The sequence below is a fragment of the Lepidochelys kempii genome, chromosome 3 (genome assembly GCF_965140265.1).
Source record: "Lepidochelys kempii isolate rLepKem1 chromosome 3, rLepKem1.hap2, whole genome shotgun sequence".
Taxonomy (NCBI): domain Eukaryota; kingdom Metazoa; phylum Chordata; order Testudines; family Cheloniidae; genus Lepidochelys; species Lepidochelys kempii.
Window position 1 is genome coordinate 97,551,118 of NC_133258.1, and position 25,329 is coordinate 97,576,446.

A 25,329-nucleotide genomic window follows, 5' to 3' on the forward strand; every position below is an offset into this window, starting at 1 on the left:
ATCAAGAAAAACTGTTTTACACTATGATTTTATGCTTGCATTGTAAAACTATTAATTAAAACTAAAATTTGACTGAATAGATTCAACAGCCAATGTTGGGCAACATCACAAAGAACTGGTATCCCATGCAACTCAGGTAATGAGTCAATCTATCATGGGCAGGGGGCGGAGGGGTTCTGTGAGAAATACAAGTGAGTTTTTCTTATAAGCAGTTAATTTTCAGAGTGACTTGCTCTATGTTTTAATAGTCTGACCAGAAAGACCATTCTGCTTTCTATCAATTTGAGTTTTATTCTCTGGTTACTGACTTTCCAGAGCCATGTTAACGATATAATTAAGGAGATTTTAAAAAGCTTTAAAAATTCATTACTAAAGAAAGATTCCTTTTACCTGATTACTGTAAAAAGTTTCATATGAAACTGTCTGTTGAGAACACCTGAGCCAAGTTGTACTGTGATTGAAGGAGTCCAGTTGCATGATACGTATCAGTAGACTGCTGTATGCACATATACTGTGTGCAAGACTCCTGTAAGACTTTCCTAGGTGAATGAAAAATTCTTAGATTATTTGCCTTTTTGGAAGGTGAGAGGTTTTTGTTCACTTAATCAACATGGGCTTAATAACCTTCCCTATGGAAATAGCAATGAGAGTATGAAATGGGAAAGGAAAAGCATGACAATGTTCTCACCAAATTCCCCTTTCTGAAAATGAGGTTTGTGTCAGACGCAGTGGGTGTGCCCTGCAGATGTTAGGGATCCATTCACTAGAGCACAGGTGCCTAAACTGTGGCTCTCAAGGCTCTAAATCATGGGCCTTATGGGTAAACCATATTAAGAAGAAACTTTGTATTTGATAATGAACTGAAAATGTGATCCCTGAGCTGTGCCATGAGATTTTTAAACTGATGTGTCTGAATAGTTCCCATTACTATGGGGAGGGCCCAGGGTCTGTGGGAGCCCAGAGGAGCAGATTTCAATTGGTTCTGCCTGAGCTTAGGGGAATGTCTAGCAAAGAAACTTTCGCTCAGTGGAGCCACCGAGGGTAGCCCAGGAAAGGAGAACGACGAGAAGCTGAGAAACTACAGTTATAGCTCCTTGGTTCTCTATCACAGCCCAGGTTAGAGCATCTTGTATGATGCCCTAAATTGTGCCAACCGGTTTTGGTCTCCAAGGGACCATATGCTAGCTGGGGATGGCTAAAGTGCAGCAAGTTGTGACCACTCACACCCCTTTTTCAAGGACGATAGGGAAGGCGAAGTGGAAGCTGGCAGTGCTAGCTCTATACTTGTGGAACTCCCCATCAAGGACTCTCCCCCTTGACCTTTTTGAAACAGCATGTTCAGCCCTCATGCCAAAAAGGTTGGACTATAGCTGAAGGGCCATCACTGTAGAGATAGCCTATATACAATGTTTCCTGGGTCCCCTGGAGAACACTGCAGGGGCTTCTTCGGACAGCAGACCGGACAGCTGACCGGTCTCTCTTTAAATGATGGCTGTACTAAAATGTTAATACAGCATCTGGCCAAGTTACTACTAGCTTCCGTGGGTGGTGTGTGTGTATGAGATGCACACAGAGCACCCCTTCTTTCCCAAACCCTGGCCCCCACATCACATGTGGATCTCCAGATAAGGGTGGTGCAATGGATATGGCTAACTACCATTTCCATGAAAAAAGAGCAACTTCTGTATACACAGAGAATGCGGAGAAACAGCTTGGCCCTCCTTACTGTGTTTTTTTCTAAATGATGTGCATGCCCCAAGCAATGTTTGTGCTTGATGCATTATTATATATTTAAAACTAATGCAAGCAAGCTCGCATACCATACTAAGTGGGAGTGAGAGAGCTACCTAGAAATTCCCATATATTGTACTCAAATTGACCTGTTCGTTACTGGTAGCATTAGGTCACTGCAAATGAAGGTGGAGCTTGTTCTGATTGCTCATTTATAAATTAGCGCCCCTATAGCCCATTTCCACATCTCCAGAACATTGAAATCTCCTCTTCTTCCAAAGGGCATAGGAGCAGTGAATTAAGCGTCCCTTTCTGTTCGGGACTAAACTCAGAGGTTAAATGGGAATTACTCTTGCAATGCGCCAAAAGAGTGGCAATTTACATTCATATTGACAACTTCGAAAACAGGAATTTCAGCGAATTACTGATCAGTTATTTGAAGAGTGAGCCTTAAAGTACTGAGAAATACCAAGAGGTAAAGTGCTCAGATCCTGACGGCTGTGCAGATTAAACAACAGTAGAGTAGGAACCAGATTGTGGAGACAAGTTCCAGCACTGTCTATGCACTTGTGTTCATGAATAGGTATTAAATGAATAGATTGGCACCTTTAACTGCATCCTTCTACAGTCTGCAACCAAAAACTCCTACATGTGCGTGAACTCTGTAGGCATTTTTAGGGTCTGTCATGATGCTGAATGACAAGACTCGGAGCGAGCATAAAGGGGATTCTTAATGTTGGTGTTGGGCACACAGATTCTGATTCTGAAGATCACAGATTACGGAAGATAGTTTGTGCAGCTACACTGTTACCAGACAGCATTTGCCTAGGATTTGGCCTGGGTTAAGCAGTAACAAAATGGATGGCTGACTACATTATAGCACATATAGCATAGATAAGTAATGCTAAAAGCCTGGCCTGAACACAAACAACAAGGAAATGAAGAGTTATGGCAGAAAATGAATGCGGACACTGGCAAACTTTTTTCAGCTAGGGGATGGTACAGGGGGGTATAAGTTAGAAGGATTCTGTCAGCTTCCAGTTCAGCCTCTACAGTGTTTTTGAATAAAACAGCTAAATGTGGAGTTAGGTTTCTGCAATTCTATCTCACAAAGCATACTGTATAGGAAGGCGTAAGCACACAAATATAACCTTTTGGTATGTCACCAGGCAAGAGCAGCATGCTGTGAAAAGGCTTGGAGACATTCTGGATACTAACATGTCCCCAGGCACTGCCAGATTTGCACTTTGCTTTGGAATTCTCATGTCTAGTAGGGTTTCAACGAGCAACATTTTACACTGCAGTAGGGCTTATCCAGTGGAGGTGCGTCCTATGGATCTACATTGCCAACCCCCAAGCAAGCAAAACTCGTGAGTCAGGCCCCCAAAGATAATGAGATTAAAAATATATTACCCTTGGGGTTCTTTTTATTTGCACTTTGTTCATTGAGCATTTAGAATACACTTGGGTCACGTTTTCAATCTTTTCTCCCCAACCACAAGAGCAAGAGACTTATTTATTTAAAAAAAGAAAGTGGAAATTCACATATTCACAAGACTTAGAAGCTGAGGTATTAAGAAAATCACCAAATATCATGAGACTCATGATAAAAATAGTGAGAGCTGGATAGGAACGCTAGATATTTGTTTCATAATCATAGAATATCAGGGTTGGAAGGGACCTCAGGAGGTTATCTAGTCCAACCCCTAGCTCAAAGCAGGACCAATCCCCAACTAACTCAATGTCAAGGCTCTTCTTGTTTAAGAACTCCACGTGGAACTCTCATCGAAATCAAGGGAAATTCTGCATGCAAAGTGTGTGCAGAATCAGGCTCATTACAGCTTTTGTGGCTTTAAAATCATACACTCAGATAACAGGCTCTTGCGTGCCATTATGTGGAGCTCATTCATTAGTACAGACCCGAAGAGTGATACAAATCCCACTTTTATAGATGGGCACTACAGCAGTGAAATTCAGATTCTGCTTCTGAAAGCAGGGTTTGATAATAGTAAAAAAAAAAAAAAGTTATATTAAGATGAGCACTGACAGTGTAAATGAACAGCTCTCAGAAAGGAATAATTAAAGATCTACTGTGTAAATACATAATTATGCACTTTTGTGCATCCATATTATTATCTCCAAAGTCTAACTGTGGACTCTCCTGCAATGGTTTCATTCTGGGCTTCTTAAAAAGCAAGTTGTTAGACATAATTGTCTTTTGAAGCCATTATGAGCTATCAGGTCTCAAGCTTCTATGACTCATCAGTTTGCACATCAGTGACCCTGCAGACTGTTACAGTCAGCTAGGTCATTGCTAATGTTGCCCTTAGATAGTAGGGCTACCAGCTCAAATTATTATGACATTTCTGATGGAAAAAAAATGTACAATGGGTGCAGTAAATCCTTCTGAAATAAAGCCATGCTTTTAACTTTTCAGAAAAGAAATCTGGGCAATTAGGGCACATTATGAAATAATCACCTGTCAGACTGTGATTTGAAAAACAAAGCGGTTTAACTAAAGGAATAGCAATCTTAAAAATTCACTTGTAAATAAAAAGGGAATGTTAACAATTACAATTCAGCCACAATTTTTTTAAAAAATAATATCGTGTAAAATTTTTTCTCCCAGGCATTAGAAATGCCTTATACATCACTTATTAGCCCCCAAATTAACACTGACAGCTGGTATTCAAACTCCTGAAAATAGGTGATGACACATACTTTATTACAAAAGCAACACTTTGTACATGGCATACACAACAGAAACTGTTTAAGTGTCATTCCACCTCCGCGGAAAATGATGTATTATACCATACAAGATGTTTAATTGTTTTACCACAGAAATACATTTTAATCATCTCTGTTGTTCATATAGAGGCACACACAGTACACAGAAAATAAAATTACAATTATTAATATAATTGCCTATAAAAATTACAAGCAAGACTTTACTGGCAGCAAGGAATACCTTGAACTCCGTGTTCCAAAGTTGTTATAGAGCTATGTAATTTCACTGAAGGAAGCAAAGGCAGCTAACCTCTCCTCTGCCATACAGACTTCAAAGTTACAACCCAAAGAATTTTTTTGCAGTGCAAATTGCTTTGTAAATCCAGACTGCCCCCTTACAACCCCAGAACACAGCAACAAACATGATGAGGAATTACTTTATATCAAACAAAAGATTACCCGCATCTGGGATGAACGCAGGAGACACAAAAAACAAGCCAAGAGGAGGAGGAGAAATATAATGCCTCCCTTTCCAAGAATTTAGAGTATTCAAAGTAGTTGTCATGGAACCACTGACAGTAATCAGAGCCACTACATGAAACTCTGACTCCTGACCTTCCTAGATGGTTTAAGAGTAGAAAGTACCTAGGACATCACCCTATTGAGGGAGATTTCAGAGTAGCAGCCGTGTTAGTCTGTATTCGCAAAAAGAAAAGGAGTACTTGTGGCACCTTAGAGACTAACCAATTTATTTGAGCATAAGCTTTCAAAAGCTTATGCTCAAATAAATTGGTTAGTCTCTAAGGTGCCACAAGTACTCCTTTTCTTATAGAGGGAGATTGTCAGCAACTCACCCTTTGAAGAGGGGAATCCTAAAATACGTAATTACCAGATGAATCCTAAAGGAAACATTGCTTAGTGCTAGAGGCCATGCAACTTACCATAAACAAACATAAGAACATAAAAACTGCCATACTGGGTCAGACCAATGGTCATCTAGTCCAGTATACTGTCTCCAACAGTGGCCAGTACAGAAGCTTCAGAGGGAGTGAACAGAACAAAACAAATCCAACTAGGGGCGGAGCTCTTCGTGACCTGCTGCTCACAAACCGGGAAGAATTAGTAGGGGAAGCAAAAGTGGATGGGAACCTGGGAGGCAGTGACCATGAGATGGTCGACTTCAAGATCCTGACACAAGGAAGAAAGGAAAGCAGCAGAATACGGACCCTGGACTTCAGAAAAGCAGACTTTGACTCCCTCAGGGAACTGATGGGCAAGATCCCCTGGGAGAATAACATGAGGGGGAAAGGAGTCCAGGAGAGCTGGCTGTATTTTAAAGAATCCTTATTGAGGTTACAGGGTCAAACCATCCCGATGCGTAGAAAGAATAGTAAATATGGCAGGCGACCAGCTTGGCTTAACAGTGAAATCCTTGCTGATCTTAAACACAAAAAAGAGGCTTACAAGAAGTGGAAGATTGGACAAATGACCAGGGATGAGTATATAAATATTGCTCGGGCATGTAGGAATGAAATCAGGAAGGTTAAATCACACCTGGAGTTGCAGCTAGCGAGGGATGTTAAGAGTAACAAGAACGGTTTCTTCAGGTATGTTGGCAATAAGAAGAAAGCCAAGGAAAGTGTGGGCCCCTTACTAAATGAGGGAGGCAACCTAGTGACAGAGGATGTGGAAAAAGCTAATGTACTCAATGCTTTTTTTGCCTCTGTCTTCACGAACGAGGTCAGCTCCCAGACTGCTGCACTGGGCAGCACAGCATGGGGAGGACGTGGCCAGCCCTCTGTGAAGGAAGAAGTGATTCGGGACTATTTAGAAAAACTGGACGTGCACAAGTCCATGGGGCCGGATGCATTGTATCTGAGAGTGCTAAAGGAATTGGCGGATGTGATTGCAGAGCCATTGGCCATTATCTTTGAAAACTCATGGCGATCGGGGGAAGTCCCTGAAGACTGGAAAAAGGCTTATATAGTGCCAATCTTTAAAAAAGGGAAGAAGGATGATCCTGGGAACTACAGGCCCTTCAGCCTCACTTCAGTCCCTGGAAAAATTACGGAGCATGTCCTCAAGGAATCAATTCTGAAGCACTTAGACGAGAGGAAAGTGATCAGGAACAGTCAGCATGAATTCACTAAGGGAAAGTCATGCCTGACTAATCTAATTGCCTTCTATGATGAGATAACTGGTTCTGTGGATGAGGGGAAAGCAGTGGACGTGTTATTCCTCGACTTTAGCAAAGCTTTTGACACGGTCTCCCCACAGTATTCTTGTCAGCAAGTTAAAGAAGTATGGGCTGGATGGATGCACTACAAGGTGGGTAGAAAGTTGGCTAGATTGTCGGGCTCAAAGGGTAGTGATCAATAGCTCCATGTCTAGTTGGCAGCCAGTATCTGGCGGAGTGCTCCAAAGGTCGGTCCTGGGGCCGGTTTTGTTCAATATCTTCATAAATGATCTGGAGGATGGTGTGGATTGCACCCTCAGCAAGTTTGCAGATGACACTAAACTGGGAGGAGTGGTAGATACGCTGGAGGGTAGGGGTAGGATACAGAGGGACCTAGACAAATTGGAGGACTGGGCCAAAAGAAATCTGATGAGTTTCAACAAGGACAAGTGCAGAGTCCTGCACTTAGGACGGAAGAATCCAATGCACCGCTACAGACTAGGGACCGAATGGCTAGGCAGCAGTTCTGCAGAGAAGGACCTAGGGGTGACAGTGGACGAGAAGCTGGATATGAGTCAACAGTGTGCCCTTATTGCCAAGAAGGCCAATGGCTTTCTGGGCTGTATAAGTAGGGGCATTGCCAGCAGATCGAGGGACGTGATCGTTCCCCTCTATTCGACATTGGTGAGGCCTCATCTGGAGTACTGTGTCCAGTTTTGGGCCCCACACTACAAGAAGGATGTGGAAAAATTGGAAAGAGTCCAGCGGAGGGCAACAAAAATGATTAGGGGACTGGAACACATGACTTATGAGGAGAGGCTGAGGGAACTGGGGATGTTTAGTCTACGGAAGAGAAGAATGAGGGGGGATTTGATAGCTGCTTTTAACTACCTGAAAGGTGGATCCAAAGAGGATGGATCTAGACTATTCTCAGTGATAGCAGATGACAGGACAAGGAGTAATGGTCTCAAGTTGCAGTGGGGGAGGTTTAGGTTGGATATTAGGAAAAACTTTTTCACTAGCAGGGTGGTGAAACACTAGAATGCGTTACCTAGGGAGCTGGTGGAATCCCCTTCCTTAGAAGTTTTTAAGGTCAGGCTTGACAAAGCCCTGGCTGGGATGATTTAGTTCGGGATTTAGTTTAGTTGCTCTGGGCAGGGGGTTGGACTAGATGGTCTCCAGAGGTCCCTTCCAACTCTGTTATTCTATGATTCTATGAAATGTGGAGAGATCCACCCCTGTCTTCCACTCAAGGCTTCTATCAGTCAGAGGTTTAGGGTCACCCAGGGTTACATCCCTGACCATCTTGGCTGATAGCCACTGATGGCTCCTATCCTCCATGAACTTATCTTATTCTTTTTTGAACCCACTTATACTTTTGACCATCACAACATTCCACAGCACTGAGTTCCTCAGGTTAATTGTACATTGTGAGAAAAAGTATTTTCTCTTGCTTGTATTAAACATGCTGCCTATGAATTTCATCAGGTGACCCTGGTTTTTGTATTGTGGGAAAGGGTAAGTAACACTTTTCTATTATTTTTTTCTACACCATTCATGATTTTATAGACCTCTATCATATCCCCCCATAATCATCTCTTTTCTAAGTTGAACAGTCCCAGTCTTTTTAGTCTTTCCTTGTATGGAAGCTGTTCCATACTCTTGATCATCTTTGCTGCCCTTCTCTGAATCTTTTCCATTTCCAATATAAACTTTTTGAGATGAGGTCAACAGAACTGAACACAGTATTCAAGATGTGGCTGCACCATGGATTTATATAGTGGCACTATGGTATTCTCTGTTTTTTCTATCCTTTTCCTAATAGTTCCTAACATTCTGTTTGCCATTCTGACCGCTGCTGTGCATTGAGCTGATGTTTTCAGAGTACTATTCATGATAACTCTAAGATCTCTTTCTTGAGTGGCAACAGCTAATTTAGAACCCTTCTTTATATATGTGTAGTTGAGATTATTTTTTCCAATGTGCATTTCTTTTAATTTATCAACACTGAATTTTATCTGCCATTTTGTTGCCCAGTAACCCAGTTTTGTGAGATCCCCCCTGTAACTTTTCACAGTCAGCTTTAGACTTAACTATCTTAAATAATTTTATCACCTGAAAACTTTGCCACTTCACTGTTCATTCCTTTTCCAGATCATTAATGAATATGCTGAACAGCACAGGTTCCAGTACAGGTCCTTGGGAGATGCCACTGTTTATTTTTGTCCATTGTGAAAAACGACCATTTATTCCTACCCTTTGTTTCCTATCTTTTAACCAGTTATTGATCCAAGACACAACTTTCCCTGTTATCCCATAACAAGTTAGTTTCCTTAAGAGCCTTTGGTATCAGACCTTGTCAAAGGTTTTCTGAAAATACAAGCACGCTATATCCATTGGATCACCTTTGTCCACATGCTTGATGACACCCTCAGAGAATTCTAGTAGATTGGTGAGGCATGATTTCCCTTTACAAAAGCTGTGTTGACTTTTCCCCAACAAATAACGTTCATCTATGTGTCTGATTTTTGCTAGCTGCTTGTTTAGGAGGTTAGGCACTGTGTGGCAATTACAGGTCCATGAGCCTAACTTCAGCATGGGGCAAATTAGTAGAAACTATAACAAAGAACAGAATTATCAGTCTTCAAAACCAGCTGTCAGTATCCTGGATTTTTCCTAGTCCAGCTACAAGACAGGATATAGTACTGACAAAGCATTTGTTGCTCTATGTTGCCAATTCATGGGATTTTATCATGTGTCTTGTGATATTTGGTGTTTTTCTGAAAGGCTCAACTCAAGGGTTCATATGATTACATGAGAATCTTGGCTTTCACTGAAAACCTCATACATTTCTAGCCCTGATGGCTGTAGAGAAAAGCTTGACAACAGCAAACCTATAGGCTCAAAACCCCAGAGATCCAAAGAATCCACAATTTAATGTTTTTAAACATCTCATGATTTCGGGGGCCTGTCTTAATTTTTTTTTAATGTTTTTAGTTGACTGTGCTCTAATGAATGACCTCAGCTCATCTTTTGTCCTGACAAGGCAAGTACATCCTTCAGAATTTCTCTGCAAGATTTGGTACTGCTGAGGCCCATGCTCTTCTTCTGTCTCCAACAAATTGCAGGGGTTAATGGAAACACTCTAAAGTAGCTCAGGTCTTCTCCCTCAGAGACAACTCAAAACTCTGCTATCAGTATCTATTCCTCCACCTACAACCGTAAGCATTTTTGTAGCGTCCTTCAAGGCCCTGTCCTCTCCCACTGCTGGTGAAACAACGTAGGCTGTGACTTGACCACAGGTGGAAAATGACACTCAGCTGTACATCTCCTTTATATCAAACTCAAACAGCCTAGCCAAAGAAGCACCTGGAATAAGAGCAGCTGGCTAGAGGTGAATCTAGGCAAGTCTGAGGAGGTATTGGTAGGAGGAGGAAACAGCTCTGAAGAACTTTATTCCTCTGTGACATCCTCTGCTCTTGAGAGTATCTGCTGTCAGATTGTTAAATTGGGCCACAATCTTGGCGTCTTTTTGCATTCCTTAGTGCTATTAGATGCCAAATTAAAAAAAAACCAACCTACTTCCATCTGTGACTGGCTGGAAGATTGAGTAGTATCTAATCAGACACAAATCTGGTCATGGTGACCTTCATGCTTGTTTATTGCCATTTATATATAGGAATGAAACCACATGCCCTGAAAAAAACCTCCAGCTCGTGCAAAACACAATAGCCTGTTTGCTTAGCAACAAAGGTTGCCATGAAACACCACTTCAGTCCTCCCTTCTGCACCGATTCCCTATTGATTAGAGTCCGGTTCAAAATCTCTGTCTTGATATTCAAAACATTCCACAGCAGCTGAGAGATTGCCTCTCTCCATGCTCACGACCACGACTGATAGTTAGGTTTCATTGAAACAATGAAACTGCCAACCAACAGGAGAAGGCAGAACTCAGGTGCTGGACCTAAGCTATTGCAAGAAATAAGAATGTCCATGGACCCAGCCACTTTCTGAACCAACTGCAACACTCATCCTCTGACTTTACTTTCTCTTATGTTTCTTCTCACACACACACTCTTTCCCCAAGACAGGGGTTTCTCAACCTTTTTCTTTCTGAGCCCTCCCTCCCCCCCCACAACATGCTGTACAAACTCCACGGCCCACCTGTGCCACAAGAACTGGTTTCCTGCATCTAAAAGCCTGGGCCAGTGTTAGGGGGTAGCAAGCAGGGCAATCGCCTGGGGCCCCCATGCCACAGGGCCCCCCATGAAGCTAAGTTGCTCAGGATTTGGCTTCAGCCCCAGGTGGCAGGGTTCAGGGCCCCAGGCTTCAGCCCCCAGGTGGTGGGGCTTTGGCTTTATGTCCTGGGCCCCAGAGAGTCTAACGCTGGCCCTGCTTGGAGGACCCCCTGAAATCTGCTCGCAGCCCATCAGGTGGCCCTGGACCCCTGATTGAGAACCACTGTCCCAAGGGATATCCTAAAACCTAAATCCTAAGAACTAATTGAGCTATTTCATCTACAGACTGATGAAAGAAAAAGGTTGAGTGACTTATTTCAATTACTTGGAAAGTCCTCAAATACTACAGTGATGGAGATCAGATTAGATAGAGAGTCTGAGGGTTCGTCTACACTTAAAATGCCGCAGTTGCAACACTGCATTACCGACCTACATCGGGAGGAGTTCTCCCGTCGCTGTAGGTAATCCACCCTCCCAAGAGGTGATGACTATGTTGACAGAAGAATTCTTCCTTCAACCTAGCACCATCTACACTGGGGGTTAGATTGGCTTAACTATGCTGCTCAGAGGTGTGGATTTTTCATATGCCTGAAAGATGTAGTTAAGCTGACAATTTTCTTTTGTAAACCAGGCCGCGGTAACTATAATTAGGTAGAACTTTAAGATATTGTTGTTAATAGAAGGTAAAGATGAATTAGTATTTACTGCACACAGGCTTGTTATAACACAAGACAATCAGGATTGTACTGTGAGTAAGCTTGTATTGTGCAGAATGCAGAAGTAACAGATATGAATTTGCAAGTGGATCTGTGGTCCCTTTGGCTGCATGTGCTCACAGTAGTGGAGCATTTAGTTGTTTTGTCTGGAGGATGAAATTAGCTGCTTTGTTCTGGAAAGGGCTGTGAGCTGCTACTTTCTCAACCAGCCTCCCAGAGGGGAAAAACAACTACATCAAAAGAGGCAATTATATATTTAACAAAAGCTTCAAACCCATAGGGCAGCCAAAAGAAATGAAGCTAACTACAATATGCGAATATTGTATTATGATGTGTGTTAGGTCCCTGGCAAAACAGATTATTCAAATGGCTTTTACGCTTTTAAATCTGGGCTTAGGGTTTCCACCAGTTGTGATCTGATTAAAACATGATTGATTTGGAGGAGAAAAGTCACTGCATTGGAGGAATGCCAAGTGCCCTCACTGATCAGGTGCTAAAAAATATTTATATTGTAGTGAACCAAGAAACTGATCTCTGCAAAAAAAGAAACATACATTTTTAAGAGAGTTAAAATTGAGAACAAATGTACTCAATTCTTCAGGGACACAGATCTCAAGAAAACATGCAGAGCCCCAGCTCAGTTGCCCACCATTTATCATGTAATTTACTTTTGAAAACACACAGGGACAATCCACAGTGTGTGGCTTCATTATGAGCAGTCATCACTGACATGCTCAGTGAAAAGAGCCAGATATGACTTCTCCGCTCCTCTTTAAAGTGAAAGGATTACATGCAGAAAACCTGATGGTGTGACTTTAATTAATGAAGCAATATCACTGGCTTCAGCTTAGTCAATCAACAGAGGATATCTTATCTACCATACATAACACAATTAACCAGATTCATTTTTCTTAAAAGATATGGAGAAAATTTTCAAACTTGGAACCTAAAGTTAGTCTCCTACATCTTTATTTAGCAACCAAAATATGTTTTGAGATATTCATCTTTTCAGATGTGATGTTCTGAGCACTCGTAGCACCTCTGAAAATCAGGTGCCAAATTTTAGGCATCTAAAACTGAAAAAATTGCCCCCATTAACATCTAAGGAAACCTCAATGTATTAAATATGCCAGGCAGATATATCTGTTAATTACGAGTAAGAAATATGATTCTCTCTTTTCGTCTGACCACTAAATATTGAAGAGCCATAGTTCTTAAACGAAAATTTGGGGTAATCCACTGCAACGACAACTACTACTCTTGTTGCAACAGAATGTTGTCAAAAATACGGGATTAGAATTTCATTGCCTCTACAAAGGATTTTATGAATCTGCATGCATACATCAATGTTTAAGAAAACGAAGGACAAATGAATATGAATAACAGAAGTCTTTACCTAGCACCAACTCACCATATATTAATTTGAAAGGTGGAATGACTGGGAAAAGAAGTCAGTTAGCTATGTTAAATAACTGTAGGGCAGATTCAATAAAAATGCTATCTGGTTCCTGCAGAACAGATAAAAACGTATAAGGCAGATTTCAAATAAATTACTTCAAAATTAGAAAAACATGCAAATACAAACAATCTTCTTGGATGTAAGAAACGACTAATAATTTACCAATAGAACGATGGCTAGAATGCAGGGGAAAAACAAGAAACAAAAATGTAAATCTTGACCTTTCATGCTAAGGTTGCTTACGAGACTACTTAGCTTTTACAGTACAATGAATATAATATGTAAAGGATAAGGTATCAAATTTCACTGTACTTATTAATTCACCAAGCATTTAAGAAACAATCGTTCTATTATCTCAGACCTCTTCTGTAGACAGAACAAATGTTTAATTAAAAAAAAAAGGTAATGTGGAGGCACAGGTGGTGGACAGAGGTTGACCTATACAAGCCTTTCATTTTTGGAAACCTAGGTACAAATTTTACCTTGAGTCTCAAGTAAAAGTAAGTTTGGAGTTATGTGGTGCCAAAATTATTTCAAAAGGTTTCCCCAAAGTATTTCATCTCAATCATTCCCATGCAACATTCCGTTTAAAATAATTTCACCTATCAACTCCATCAATCTCACTGCCTCAAAGTGTGTTAGTCTGCGGAAGAACAAAATAGAAAAAAGGAAAATAGCAAGGAAAATCAAGAAAACAAAGTGTCTGAAAGAGAGAGAGGTAGAAAGAACAGTATTAGAGAAAAAGAGAGATGTTAGACTAAAGGGAACATTTCAGGGGAAACAGAAGAAAATGTGAAGTAGAGGAAAGGAAAGAACAAAAAAAACCCCAACATCCTGACATAATAAATATTTCATTAAAAACATAATATATTGAAAATCAATAATATAATCATAGGTTCATTGTAAATGTCAGTTTGGGCAGATACCGTTTTGACAAATGTCATCATAAGAGATTAATGTTTTGGAAAGTTATGAACATGCAAAACAGTGAGCTACAATGGAAACTGTTTTGCAACCCTATCTCAGCTTGACCCCTATCAGAACCATCTGTTCACCCTTTATAGTCAGTTTGGTTTTCTAAAACCATAAGAACCTAATGAGGCAAGTACTCTTTGATTAATGCAAAGTTATATACACTGCAGTATTTGTTATATCTGGACCTATCAGAGAAGGAGACAGAGGGAGCTGATAGAAAACAGCTGTCTGCTGTGGAGACTTTTACTGTTCTGGCAGCAAAATTGAAACCAATTGCACTGAGGAGGGGAGACAGGACATCACATTCCTCCTCTCTACTTTAAAAATCTTCCCAAATATATATACACATCATCATTTACATGTTTAACATAAACCACTATATAACCGAACTAAAAGTTGTGAGTCGACTGCAGGAGACTCTCAACTTGCAAGGGATTATTCTGCGCTGGAATAACAACTCACTAAGTAAACAATTTATATGTACAGGAGCACAACTGGCTTTTGCACTTTCTTGGGATAATGTAGTGATGGTGGTACGGCAGTGACCTGGACAAGAAGAACAGTTGGCTGTAAGAAATCAACGGGATCTGGTACCAAAGTTTCTTCCACCAAGTCATAAACTTTAGGAGTTGTAACAGGAGCAGGTCTGATCAGAGGAACAAAAAGTCCCGTTGGAACAACCCTGGACTCCGGTACTTGTTGAGGCTGCAAATGGACAAATATGTTGTTTCCATAAAATGCCATCAAATAGTTTTACCACAAATGAAACAGGTCCCATGCATTTTACAAATTCTCCAAATACCCATTTAATTCCACAACTGCAGCTGTGAATCCACACTAAGGGTACGTGTCCACAGCAACTAGACACCAGTGGCTGGCCCATATTAGCTGACTCGGGTTGTGGGACTGTTTCATTGCTGTGTAGACTTTCAGGCTCAGGCTGGAGCTCAGGCTCTGAGACCCTCCCCCCCGGCAGGGTCCCTGAGCCTGGGTTCCAGCCCAAGCCCAAAAGTCTATGCAGCAATGAAACAGCCCCACAGCCAGAGCCCCACGAACCTGAGTCAGCTGCAACGGGCCAGCTGCAGATTTTTCTTTGCTGTGTAGACATACCCTAAGTTTCCTACTTGAAAAGAACAATGATGAGTCTCACATCATCCATCAATTTGCATTGCTTGGGATCAGGCTACATGGGAGGCAACATCAGGTCGTGCCAGGTACCAACAGTTACACAAAGATTGCTTCAAGAAAAAGAGTTGCAGGTGTCTCCTGGGGAGTAGCATGTGGTGCATGCCTGTAGACGAGCAAGAAATTGTCCAATTTCTGCTGATGACTCAAACTAGACTCATTAGCTCTTAAGGCATACTTAAGTGTTTGTACAAAGCCTTCCGCTAGTCCAGTTGTAGCATGATGGTGTTAGGATAAAGATATTCAGGCCTGTCTGCAAAGGCCTGTACTTTAAGAATTTAGGTGTATTCTTATCACTTGGCTAGTTCTAGAGGTATAAAAGAAAGAATCAAAATCACTGTTTGCTGGTGTAAGGGCCCTCTCTTACTCTGACAGTCTGACGCCCTGTTCTTAGGCTAAGGCCTTTGGCTAAGCAGCAGAGGCAGCCATGAGCTAGGAAGCGAACAGTCACATCCTCACATTCCAAACTAGTCACATTGAAATAAGCTATTGGGCTGCTTATTGGGCTGCTATTGGGCTGTTAGGCACTATCAGGACAGAATTTTATTCCTATCACCTCCAGAGAAAGGGAAGTGCCTAGAAAATGTAAAAGGAAACTTAGTTTGATAGCATCCTGTCTGGCAAGAACTCACTTATCAATAGCTGGGATGTGAAATCCTCACTTCTGTATTGTTTTGTCATTATAGTTCCCACTTTGCTATTGTTTGTCTGTATAATCTCTGTCTGGTTCTGTGATTGTTCCTGTCTGCTGTATAATTAATTTTGCTGGGTGTAAACTAATTAAGGTGGTGGGATATAATTGGTTACATAATCATGTTACAATATGTTAGGATTGGTTAGTTAAATTTCAGGAAAATGATTGGTTAAGGTATAGCTAAGCAGAACTCAAGATTTACTATATAATCTGTAGTCAATGAGGGAGGAAGTGAGTGGGTGTGAGGATGGGTGGGGGAGGGAGATGGGAACAGGGAATGGGGGTAAGAAAATTGGAATCATGTTTTGCTAAAGGGGGAAATGGGAACAGGGAATGGGAGTAAGGAAGTTGGAATCATGTTTGGCTAAGGGTAGGAATGGGAACAGGGACACAGGTGTAAGGCTCTGTGGTGTCAGAGCTGGGAAGGAGGATACTAAGGAAGGAAACTGGAATCATGCTTGCTGGAAGTTCACCCCAATAAACATCGAATTGTTTGCACCTTTGGACTTCAGGTATTGTTGCTCTCTGTTCATGCGAGAAGGACCAGGGAAGTAAGTGGGTGAAGGAATAAGCCCCCCAACAGATGGTAAGGAATCAAACTCCATTTGAAGCTAGGAACCTCTGAAATCTTCAGAACAGAATTGAGGTCATTTGTCATTCACCAACTGTCACGGTAAACCAAAATGGATAAACAAGGTACAAAGATGTCCAATGGTCTTGGTAGCTGAAGTAGAAATAATTCTTAAAACTTCTGGCCATTTCAAACGGGCATCGACTACGACCAAAAACACATAACTTTCTAATGGTCCGGCAAAGTCCCTGTGAATGTGTGCCCAAAGAGCCACATCCAAAGATGTAGGCAAGCTGGGCCAGGATCATGCTGAATTTGCTCACACTGCAATACAGCATTTTGCCTTCCTCTCAATGTCTTTGCTGATCCCTGGCCACCAGACATGACTTCATCTGTACAATGCCAAAATGACCTTTGTGAAGAGCTTCTAAAATCTGAGATTGAAGTGATTTTGGAACGATCACACACATTGTCCACCAGATTCAATCATGAGTCACAGATAATTCATGCTGATGTGACACCAACTGTGTAAATTGGGGATTCTTATGATCCAACACTGTACCATGTACCACCATTCTTTTCACAAGAGAAAGTACATCATCCATAATCGTTTCCTTCTTGATATCTGTGATAGTAATGGGTAGCCTATCAATCAAATTGAGATAGAACATCTCGTCCAAAGTTTCTTTGGGTTGATGAGAGCTTGTGTTATCCAGGGTCTTCTGAACCCAAAGCTATGGTAACTAATCTTTGTTTTCCAGGTGGTGTTAGAAATAAATCAGTGGGGGACACAGCATCTCCATCTGATCATTGGTACACACAAGAGTGCTTTCACTTAAAAATCCTTGGGTTTTTTGCATCTAAAGCACACATCAAAAATAGCAATAGTCTAGTGCATCCCTGTTCTAGTTACTATCTCAAAGTCTGAGATAGTGTCGAGTGGTCAGTAGCAGGTTTCCAGTGGCCAGTCTTCTTTTAACTGCTGGGGAGTTGGGTGTCCGTCTCCTAGCTCGTAGAAATCCTCTCAAACTTCTTCCCCAAGCTTCTCCAAAGTGCACACACTAACTAATCTCCTTTATACTCAAAACAAAGCACATACTCATAACTCATAGTAACTCCTAATAAGCTAACAATTTACCTTGCAACAACTCATAACTCCTACTTATCAGCAAAGCAACTCCCAGCGAGAAACTTACAAACACAGACAACTATGCCCCAGGTCAGCCATCCACACTCCCTTCCATTCTCATGAATCTGCCACTTTATCTATTCTTATTTGCAACACCATGCAGCTGTTTTGTCCACCTAACCAAAGGCCGAATTATTACCGACTATGTGATGTCCTTGCTTCCGGTTTAGGGTGGCTGAGTACACAAAATGTCTGCAGTTATGTCAAATCCAGTTCTCTCGTAACACTTGGGCCTGGCAGGTGTGACTGCCCATCAGCATTCCCCTGCTGAGTCCCTTTATAGAACTGAATTATTAGAATGAGCTGAAAGTAGCAATGCCCATCATTTTGGTTTTGGTCCAAAAATTAAGAACAGGCAAGGTAAAATGTCTATCGTACAGATAGGTATGGAACTTCTGAATTCTGAAAATAATGCTGAGAGCTTCTCGCTCTATTTGTGCACAGTTCTCAGATGTACTGAGTGTTCATGAAGCAAAGGCAATTGGTTTCTCCACGCCCTCAGGAAAAATGTGAGAAAGAATTGCATCCACTCCATTTGGGGAAACAACGCAAGCTAATTGCAGTGGTAGTGAGACATCAAAGTATGTAAGAACTTTGGCTGATGTAAACAGTTTCTTTGCTACCTTAAATGCACGCAAACACTCGTTAGTCCATTTCCATTTTTCCTTTGCTTGTAACAGGCCATGTAAAGGTACCAATACTGCTGCCAGATTAGGCAGAAATTTACCATAGTATTTAAACAGTGCTGAGAATGAACATCACTGTGACATGTTCTTGAGGGGGGGGGGTACTTGATGAACTACCTTCTTTTGCTCCGGCGATTTCCTTAAGCCTGTGTCACCAATTTGAGGTATTCAGATGAAGATTTGAAAAACTCACATTTGTTTCAACATACTCTCAGTCCATGATCTTCCAAACATTGCAAGACAGCATCCAAATTTTGAGGATGATCCTCTGATCCTTTCCTGTAACAAGGATGTCATCTAAATCAGAATCTCATCCATGGCTTCCTGGAACAGGGAAGTTGCCGAAAGGCAAATGGTTATAACAAAATTAGTCCTTTTGTATATTGACCATGAGATATTTGCAAGATGATGGATCAGTCTCCATTTGTAGGTATGCATTGAGAAAATCCAATTTGCTGAAACACTGTCCTCCACTAAGAGTAGCAAACAAATGTTCAGTAAGCCCTGGTCTACACTAGGACTTTAGGTCGAATTTAGCAGCGTTAAATCGAGGTAAACCTGCACCTGTCCACACAATGAAGCCCTTTATTTCGACTTAAAGGGCTCTTAAAATCGATTTCCTTACTCCACCCCTGACAAGTGGATTAGCGCTTAAATCGACCTTGCCAGCTCAAATTTGGGGTACTGTGGACACAATTCGATGGTATTGGCCTCCGGGAGCTATCCTAGAGTGCTCCATTGTGACCGCTCTGGACAGCACTCTCAACTCAGATGCACTGGCCAGGTAGACAGGAAAAGAACCGCGAACTTTTAAATCTCATTTCCTGATTGGCCAGCGTGGCAAGCTGCAGGTGACCATGCAGAGCTCATCAGCAGAGGTGACCATGATGGAGTCCCAGAATCGCAAAAGAGCTCCAGCATGGACCGAACGGGAGGTACGGGATCTGATCGCTGTTTGGGGAGAGGAATCCGTGCTATCAGAACTCTGTTCCAGTTTTTGAAATGCCAAAACATTTGTCAAAATCTCCCAGGGCATGAAGGACAGAGGCCATAACAGGTACCCGAAGCAGTGCCGTGTGAAACTGAAGGAGCTGAGGCAAGCCTACCAGAAAACCAGAGAGGCGAACGGCCGCTCCGGGTCCGAGCCCCAAACATGCCACTTCTATGATGAGCTGCATGCCATTTTAGGGGGTTCAGCCACCACTACCCCAGCCGTGTTGTTTGACTCCTTCAATGGAGATGGAGGCAATACGGAAGCAGGTTTTGGGGACAAAGATGATGATGATGATGATGAGGTTGTAGATAGCTCACAGCAAGCAAGCGGAGAAACCGGTTTTCCCGACAGCCAGGAACTGTTTCTCACCCTGGACCTGGAGCCAGTACCCCCCGAACCCACCCAAGGCTGCCTCCTGGAACCAGCAGGCGGAGAAGGGACCTCTGGTGAGTGTACCTTTTAAAATACTATACATGGTTTAAAAGCAGGCATGTGAAAGGATTACTTTGCCCTGGCATTCATGGTTCTCCTAGATGTACTCGTAAAGCCTTTGCAAAAGGTTTCTGGGGAGGGCAGCCTTATTGTGTCCTTAATGGTAGGACACTTTACCACTCCAGGCCAGTAACACGTACTCGGGAATCATTGTAGAACAAAGCATTGCAGTGTATGTTTGCTGGCATTCAAACAACATCCGTTCTTTCTCTCTCTGTGTTATCCTCAGGAGAGTGAGATATAATTCATGGTCACCTGGTTGAAATAGAGTGCTTTTCTTCAGGGGACACTCAGAGGAGCCCATTCCTGCTGGGCTGTTTGCCTGTGGCTAAACAGAAATGTTCCCCGCTGTTAGCCACAGGGAGGGTTGAGGGGGCAGCCACGTGGTGGGGGGAGGCAAAATGCGACCTTGTAACGAAAGCACATGTGCTATGTATGTAATGTTAACAGCAAGGATTACCCTGAAAGAGTGTAGCCACTGTTTTATAAAATGTATCTTTTTAAATACCGCCGTCCCTTTTTTTTTCTCCACCAGCTGCATGTGTTTCAATGATCACAGGATCTTCTCCTTCCCAGAGGCTAGTGAAGCTTAGAAAGAAAAAAAAAACGCACTCGCGATGAAATGTTCTCCGAGCTCATGCTGTCCTCCCACACTGACAGAGCACAGACGAATGCGTGGAGGCAAATAATGTCAGAGTGCAGGAAAGCAGAAAATGACCGGGAGGAGAGGTGGCGGGCTGAAGAGAGTAAGTGGCGGGCTGAAGAGAGGACTGAAGCTCAAATGTGGCAGCAGCGTGATGAGAGGAGGCAGGATTCAATGCTGAGGCTGCTGGCGGACCAAACCAGTATGCTCCAGTGTATGGTTGAGCTGCAGCAAAGGCAGCTGGAGCACAGACTGCCACTGCAGCCCCTGAGTAACCAACCGCCCTCCTCCCCAAGTTCCAAAGCCTCCACACCCAGACACCCAAGAACGCGGTGGCGGGGCCTCCGGCCAACCAGCCACCCCACCACAGAGGATTGCCCAAAAAAAAGAAGGCTGTCATTCAATAAATTTTAAAGTTGTAAACTTTTAAAGTGCTGTGCTTAAAGTGCTGTATGGCATTTTCCTTCCCTCCTCCACCATCCCTCCTGGGCTACCTTGGTAGTCATCCCCCTATTTGTGTGATGAATGAATAAAGAATGCATGAATGTGAAGCAACAATGACTTTATTGCCTCTGCAAGCGGTGACTGAAGGGAGGAGGGGCGGGTGGTTAGCTTACAGGGAAGTAGAGTGAACCAAGGGGCGGGGGGTTTCATGAAGGAGAAACAAACAGAACTTTCACACCGTAGCCTGGCCAGTCATGAAACTGGTTTTCAAATGCTTCTCTGATGCGTACCGCGCCCTCCTGTGCTCTTCTAACCGCCCTGGTGTCTGGCTGCACGTAACCAGCAGCCAGGCGATTTGCCTCAACCTCCCACCCCGCCATAAACATCTCCCCCTTACTCTCACAGATATTGTGGAGCACACAGCAAGCAGTAATAACAGTGGGAATATTGGTTTCGCTGAGGTCTAAGCGAGTCAGTAAACTGCGCCAGCGCGCCTTTAAACGTCCAAATGCACATTCTACCACCATTCTGCACTTGCTCAGCCTGTAGTTGAACAGCTCCTGACTACTGTCCAGGCTGCCTGTGTACGGCTTCATGAGCCATGGCAGTAAGGGGTAGGCTGGGTCCCCAAGGATACAGATAGGCATTTCAACATCCCCAACAGTTATTTTCTGGTCTGGGAATAAAGTCCCTTCTTGCAGCTTTTGAAACAGACCAGAGTTCCTGAAGATGCGAGCGTCATGCACCTTTCCCGGCCATCCCACGTTGATGTTGGTGAAACGTCCCTTGTTATCCACCAGAGCTTGCAGCACTATCAAAAAGTACCCCTTGCGGGTTATGTACTTGGCGGCTTGGTGCTCCGGTGCCAAGATAGGGATATGGGTTCCGTCTATGGCCCCACCACAGTTAGGGAATCCCATTGCAGCAAAGCCATCCACTATGACCTGCACATTTCCCAGGGTCACGACCCTTGATATCAGCAGATCTTTGATTGCGTGGGCTACTTGCATCACAGTAGATTTGCCCACTCCAAATTGATTCCCAACTGACCGGTAGCTGTCTGGCGTTGCAAGCTTCCACAGGGCTATCGCCACTCGCTTCTCAACTGCGAGGGCTGCTCTCATCTTGGTATTCATGCGCTTCAGGGCAGGGGAAAGCAAGTCACAAAGTTCCATGAAAGTGCCCTTACGCATGCGAAAGTTTCGCAGCCACTGGGAATCGTTCCAGACCTGCAACACTATGTGGTCCCACCAGTCTGTGCTTGTTTCCCGAGCCCAGAATCGGTGTTCCACAGCATGAACCTGCCCCATTAGCACCATGATGCATGCATTGGCAGGGCCCATGCTTTCAGAGAAATCTGTGTCCATGTCCTGATCACTCACGTGACCGCGCTGACGTCGCCTCCTCGCCCGGTATCGCTTTGCCAGGCTCCGGTGCTGCATATACTGCTGGATAATGCGTGTGGTGTTTAATGTGCTCCTAATTGCCAAAGTGAGCTGAGCGGCCTCCATGCTTGCCTTGGTATGGCGTCCGCACAGAAAAAAGGCGCGGAACGATTGTCTGCCGTTGCTCTGACAGAGAGAGGGACGACTGACGACACGGCTAACAGGGTTGGCTTCAGGGAGCTAAAATTAACAAAGGGGGTGTCTTTACATCAAGGAGTATTTCAGGCAGGACTTCACGGAGGGTTCCAATAAGAAATGGTGCACCTAAGTTATTGTTCTTATTGGAACAAGCAGGTTAGCCTGGCCTCTGATTGATACATGGCTAGATTTACCTCGCTGCACCTTCTCTGTGAGTGACTGCAGTGTGACCTAGAGGAATGAGTCCCCTAGACAGGGGAGGGGGGGGAAGCAAATGAGTACAAAACAAATCTGGTCTATTTCTTGTTTTGATCCACTCCATCTATCTTTTACATCTTTGGCTGGCAGCAGACGGTGCAGAAGGACTGCATGCCATCCACATCTCATGGCTGCTCGGCAGAAGATGGTACAGTACGACTGCTAGCCATCCTCATCTCTTGCCTGCCTGGCAGAAGATGGTACAATACGACTGCTAGCAATCCTCATCTCTTGCCTGCCTGGCAGAAGATGGTACAGTACGACTGCTAGCAATCCGTATCGCCTGCCTGCTCACCATAAGACGGTTCAATAGGACTGACTGCAGGACTAAAGAGAATGACCTGGTCAAGTCACTCCAAATTTAGTCCCTGCGCCCATGTCTGTCCAGGCGCTCCCAACCGACGTGGCCAGGAGCACCTCGCACATGACGATGACGGCTACCAGTCGTACTGTACCGTCTGCTGCCACAAGGCAAGGGGTTGCTGCTACTGTGTAGCAATGCCGAACCGCGTCTGCCAGCACCCAGGAGTCATAGGGTGACGGTTACCTGAGCGGGCTCCATGCTTGCCGTGGTATGGCGTCTGCACAGGTAACTCAGGAAAAAAGGCGCGAAACGATTGTCTGCCCTTGCTTTCATGGAGGGAGGGAGGGAACGGGGGCCTGACGATATGTACCCAGAACCACCCGCGACAATGTTTTAGCCCCATCAGGCATTGGGATCTCAACCCAGAATTCCAATGGGCAGCGAAGACTGCGGGATAGCTATCCACAGTGCAACGCTCTGGAAGTCGACTCTAGCCTCGGTACTGTGGAAGCGCTCCGCCGAGTTAATGCACTTAGAGAATTTTCTGTGGGGACACACACACTCGAATATATAAAACCGATTTCTAAAAAACCGACTTCTATAAATTCGACCTTATTCTGTAGTGTAGACATACCCTAAGAGATAGCAGATACTGGTCTGCACAAAAAACCTGGATTTGGCATCACTTTGAAATCTCCACAAACTACGATGGAGTCATCCTTCTTGATTACTGGTATGACGGGTGTAGCCTACTTTCTGTGTGAAACCAGTGACAAGACTATGATTGTCACTAAACGGTCCAAATCGACTTCTACCAAAGACGTCAGGACATAAGGCACAACTCTGGGCTTGCAATATTTTGGCTGGCTGTCACACTTAACAGTGAGCTTCACTGACACATTGCTTATCTGTCCAAGTTCTTCTTTAAAAACTTTGGAGTGTCTATCCAGTATTGCTTGAAGATTTCAAGGTGCTTTTGTGATTGACTTGATCAATTCACTTTGAGCGACTCAAGCCAAGATTTACCAAAGAATGGTGGATACTTTCCTTCAACCACATCCAAGGGTAAAATGACTGATTGTCCATCATGTTCAACTTTCATCTGTAGTGTCCCTTTGGGGACTAACTTTTCTTCACTATAAGTCTTCAAAACTGTGGAGGTTTCTTTCAGAGGAACTTGTGACAATATCAGGTGATAGGTAGATGCAGAAATGTGTGCAACAGCATCTCCAGTAAAAAGCTCTATTTTTGTAGGAACTCTCTTGATCAAGGGTGTGACCCAGATGCCACCTTGGACTCCAGCTTCTAATAACATGTGCAGTACTAGGTCTTGATCAGTGTCACTAGAGTTCTTGTCTTTTTCCACATTATGAATTCCCGATTTCCATCCTTTCTTAGGTTCAACCTTCATAGGTATATTCTTGGATGCATGGTTACTCTGTTGCTGGTCCTTGAACTGTGCAACAGGTTCCAAAGATATGTCCTTTCTTCTGTCATTCTCTGCAAAAAACTTGGCATGCTCAGCAATCCTTCTCAGTGTGTGTAGTTTGTGCACAACACCCACATGGAAATTGCTTATGTTCCCATGGTCCTTTGTCGCACCAATTCAGGAGGTGAACTTCTCGATTCACATAAAAGTCCAGATTATCCTCTACTGTGGTCTCCGTAGCAGTAGCTATTTCAACAGCCTTCTTGAGCATACACACAGATACAGACAGTCACTTTTTTTTTTTTGATCTGGTCATTCTGTAATCCGGAGACAAAACTGGTCAAGTAGGGCATCACTCAATGTTTGTCTGAATTGACAATGCTCTGACAACTTCAGTAGAGCAGGAACAAACTGTGCTACCAACTCTGCACTTCCCTGAAGTTGCTGATGAAATCACAGAATTGTAGGACAGGAAAGGGACCTCAAGAGGTCTTCAAGTCCAGTCCCCTACACTCAAGGCAGGACTAGTTATTATCTAAACCAGGAACAGATATAATTCTGTCATCAGTGGGGCAGGATAAAAATGTTCCCGTGTTGCCGCAGCAATCAAGTTATATGTGGCGGTTCCAGGCACAGTTGGAGACAAGGGGGGCATGCAGCAACTCACCGCTGTCAGTAAGGTTGAAACTCTCTGTCTGGAATGGAGTTGCAAGCTACAAACTGCTCAAAACATTCAAGATACACCACCCATAATTTTCAGTTTTCATTAAACTCACCAACACTGGCCCCCAAAGTTGCCATTTCTCTGCTCTTCTGTTGGACTTCATGTCTCCTG

General features: G+C 43.4%; 1 protein-coding gene across 9 annotated transcripts in view; it reads right to left on the minus strand.

Moving 5' to 3' along the window:
* Positions 1 to 25,329, minus strand: part of PTPRK (protein tyrosine phosphatase receptor type K) — a 583,649-nt gene that overhangs the window by 51,309 nt on the left and 507,011 nt on the right. For 4 of the 9 annotated variants that reach the window (XM_073337267.1, XM_073337261.1, XM_073337262.1 and 1 more), the window contains one exon: positions 13,000 to 13,026. The exons of the other annotated variants lie outside the window; for them this stretch is intronic. In XM_073337267.1, coding sequence (XP_073193368.1) covers positions 13,000 to 13,026 — 27 coding nt within the window. The remainder of the gene's footprint in view (positions 1 to 12,999; positions 13,027 to 25,329) is intronic. 9 annotated transcript variants of the gene reach the window in all.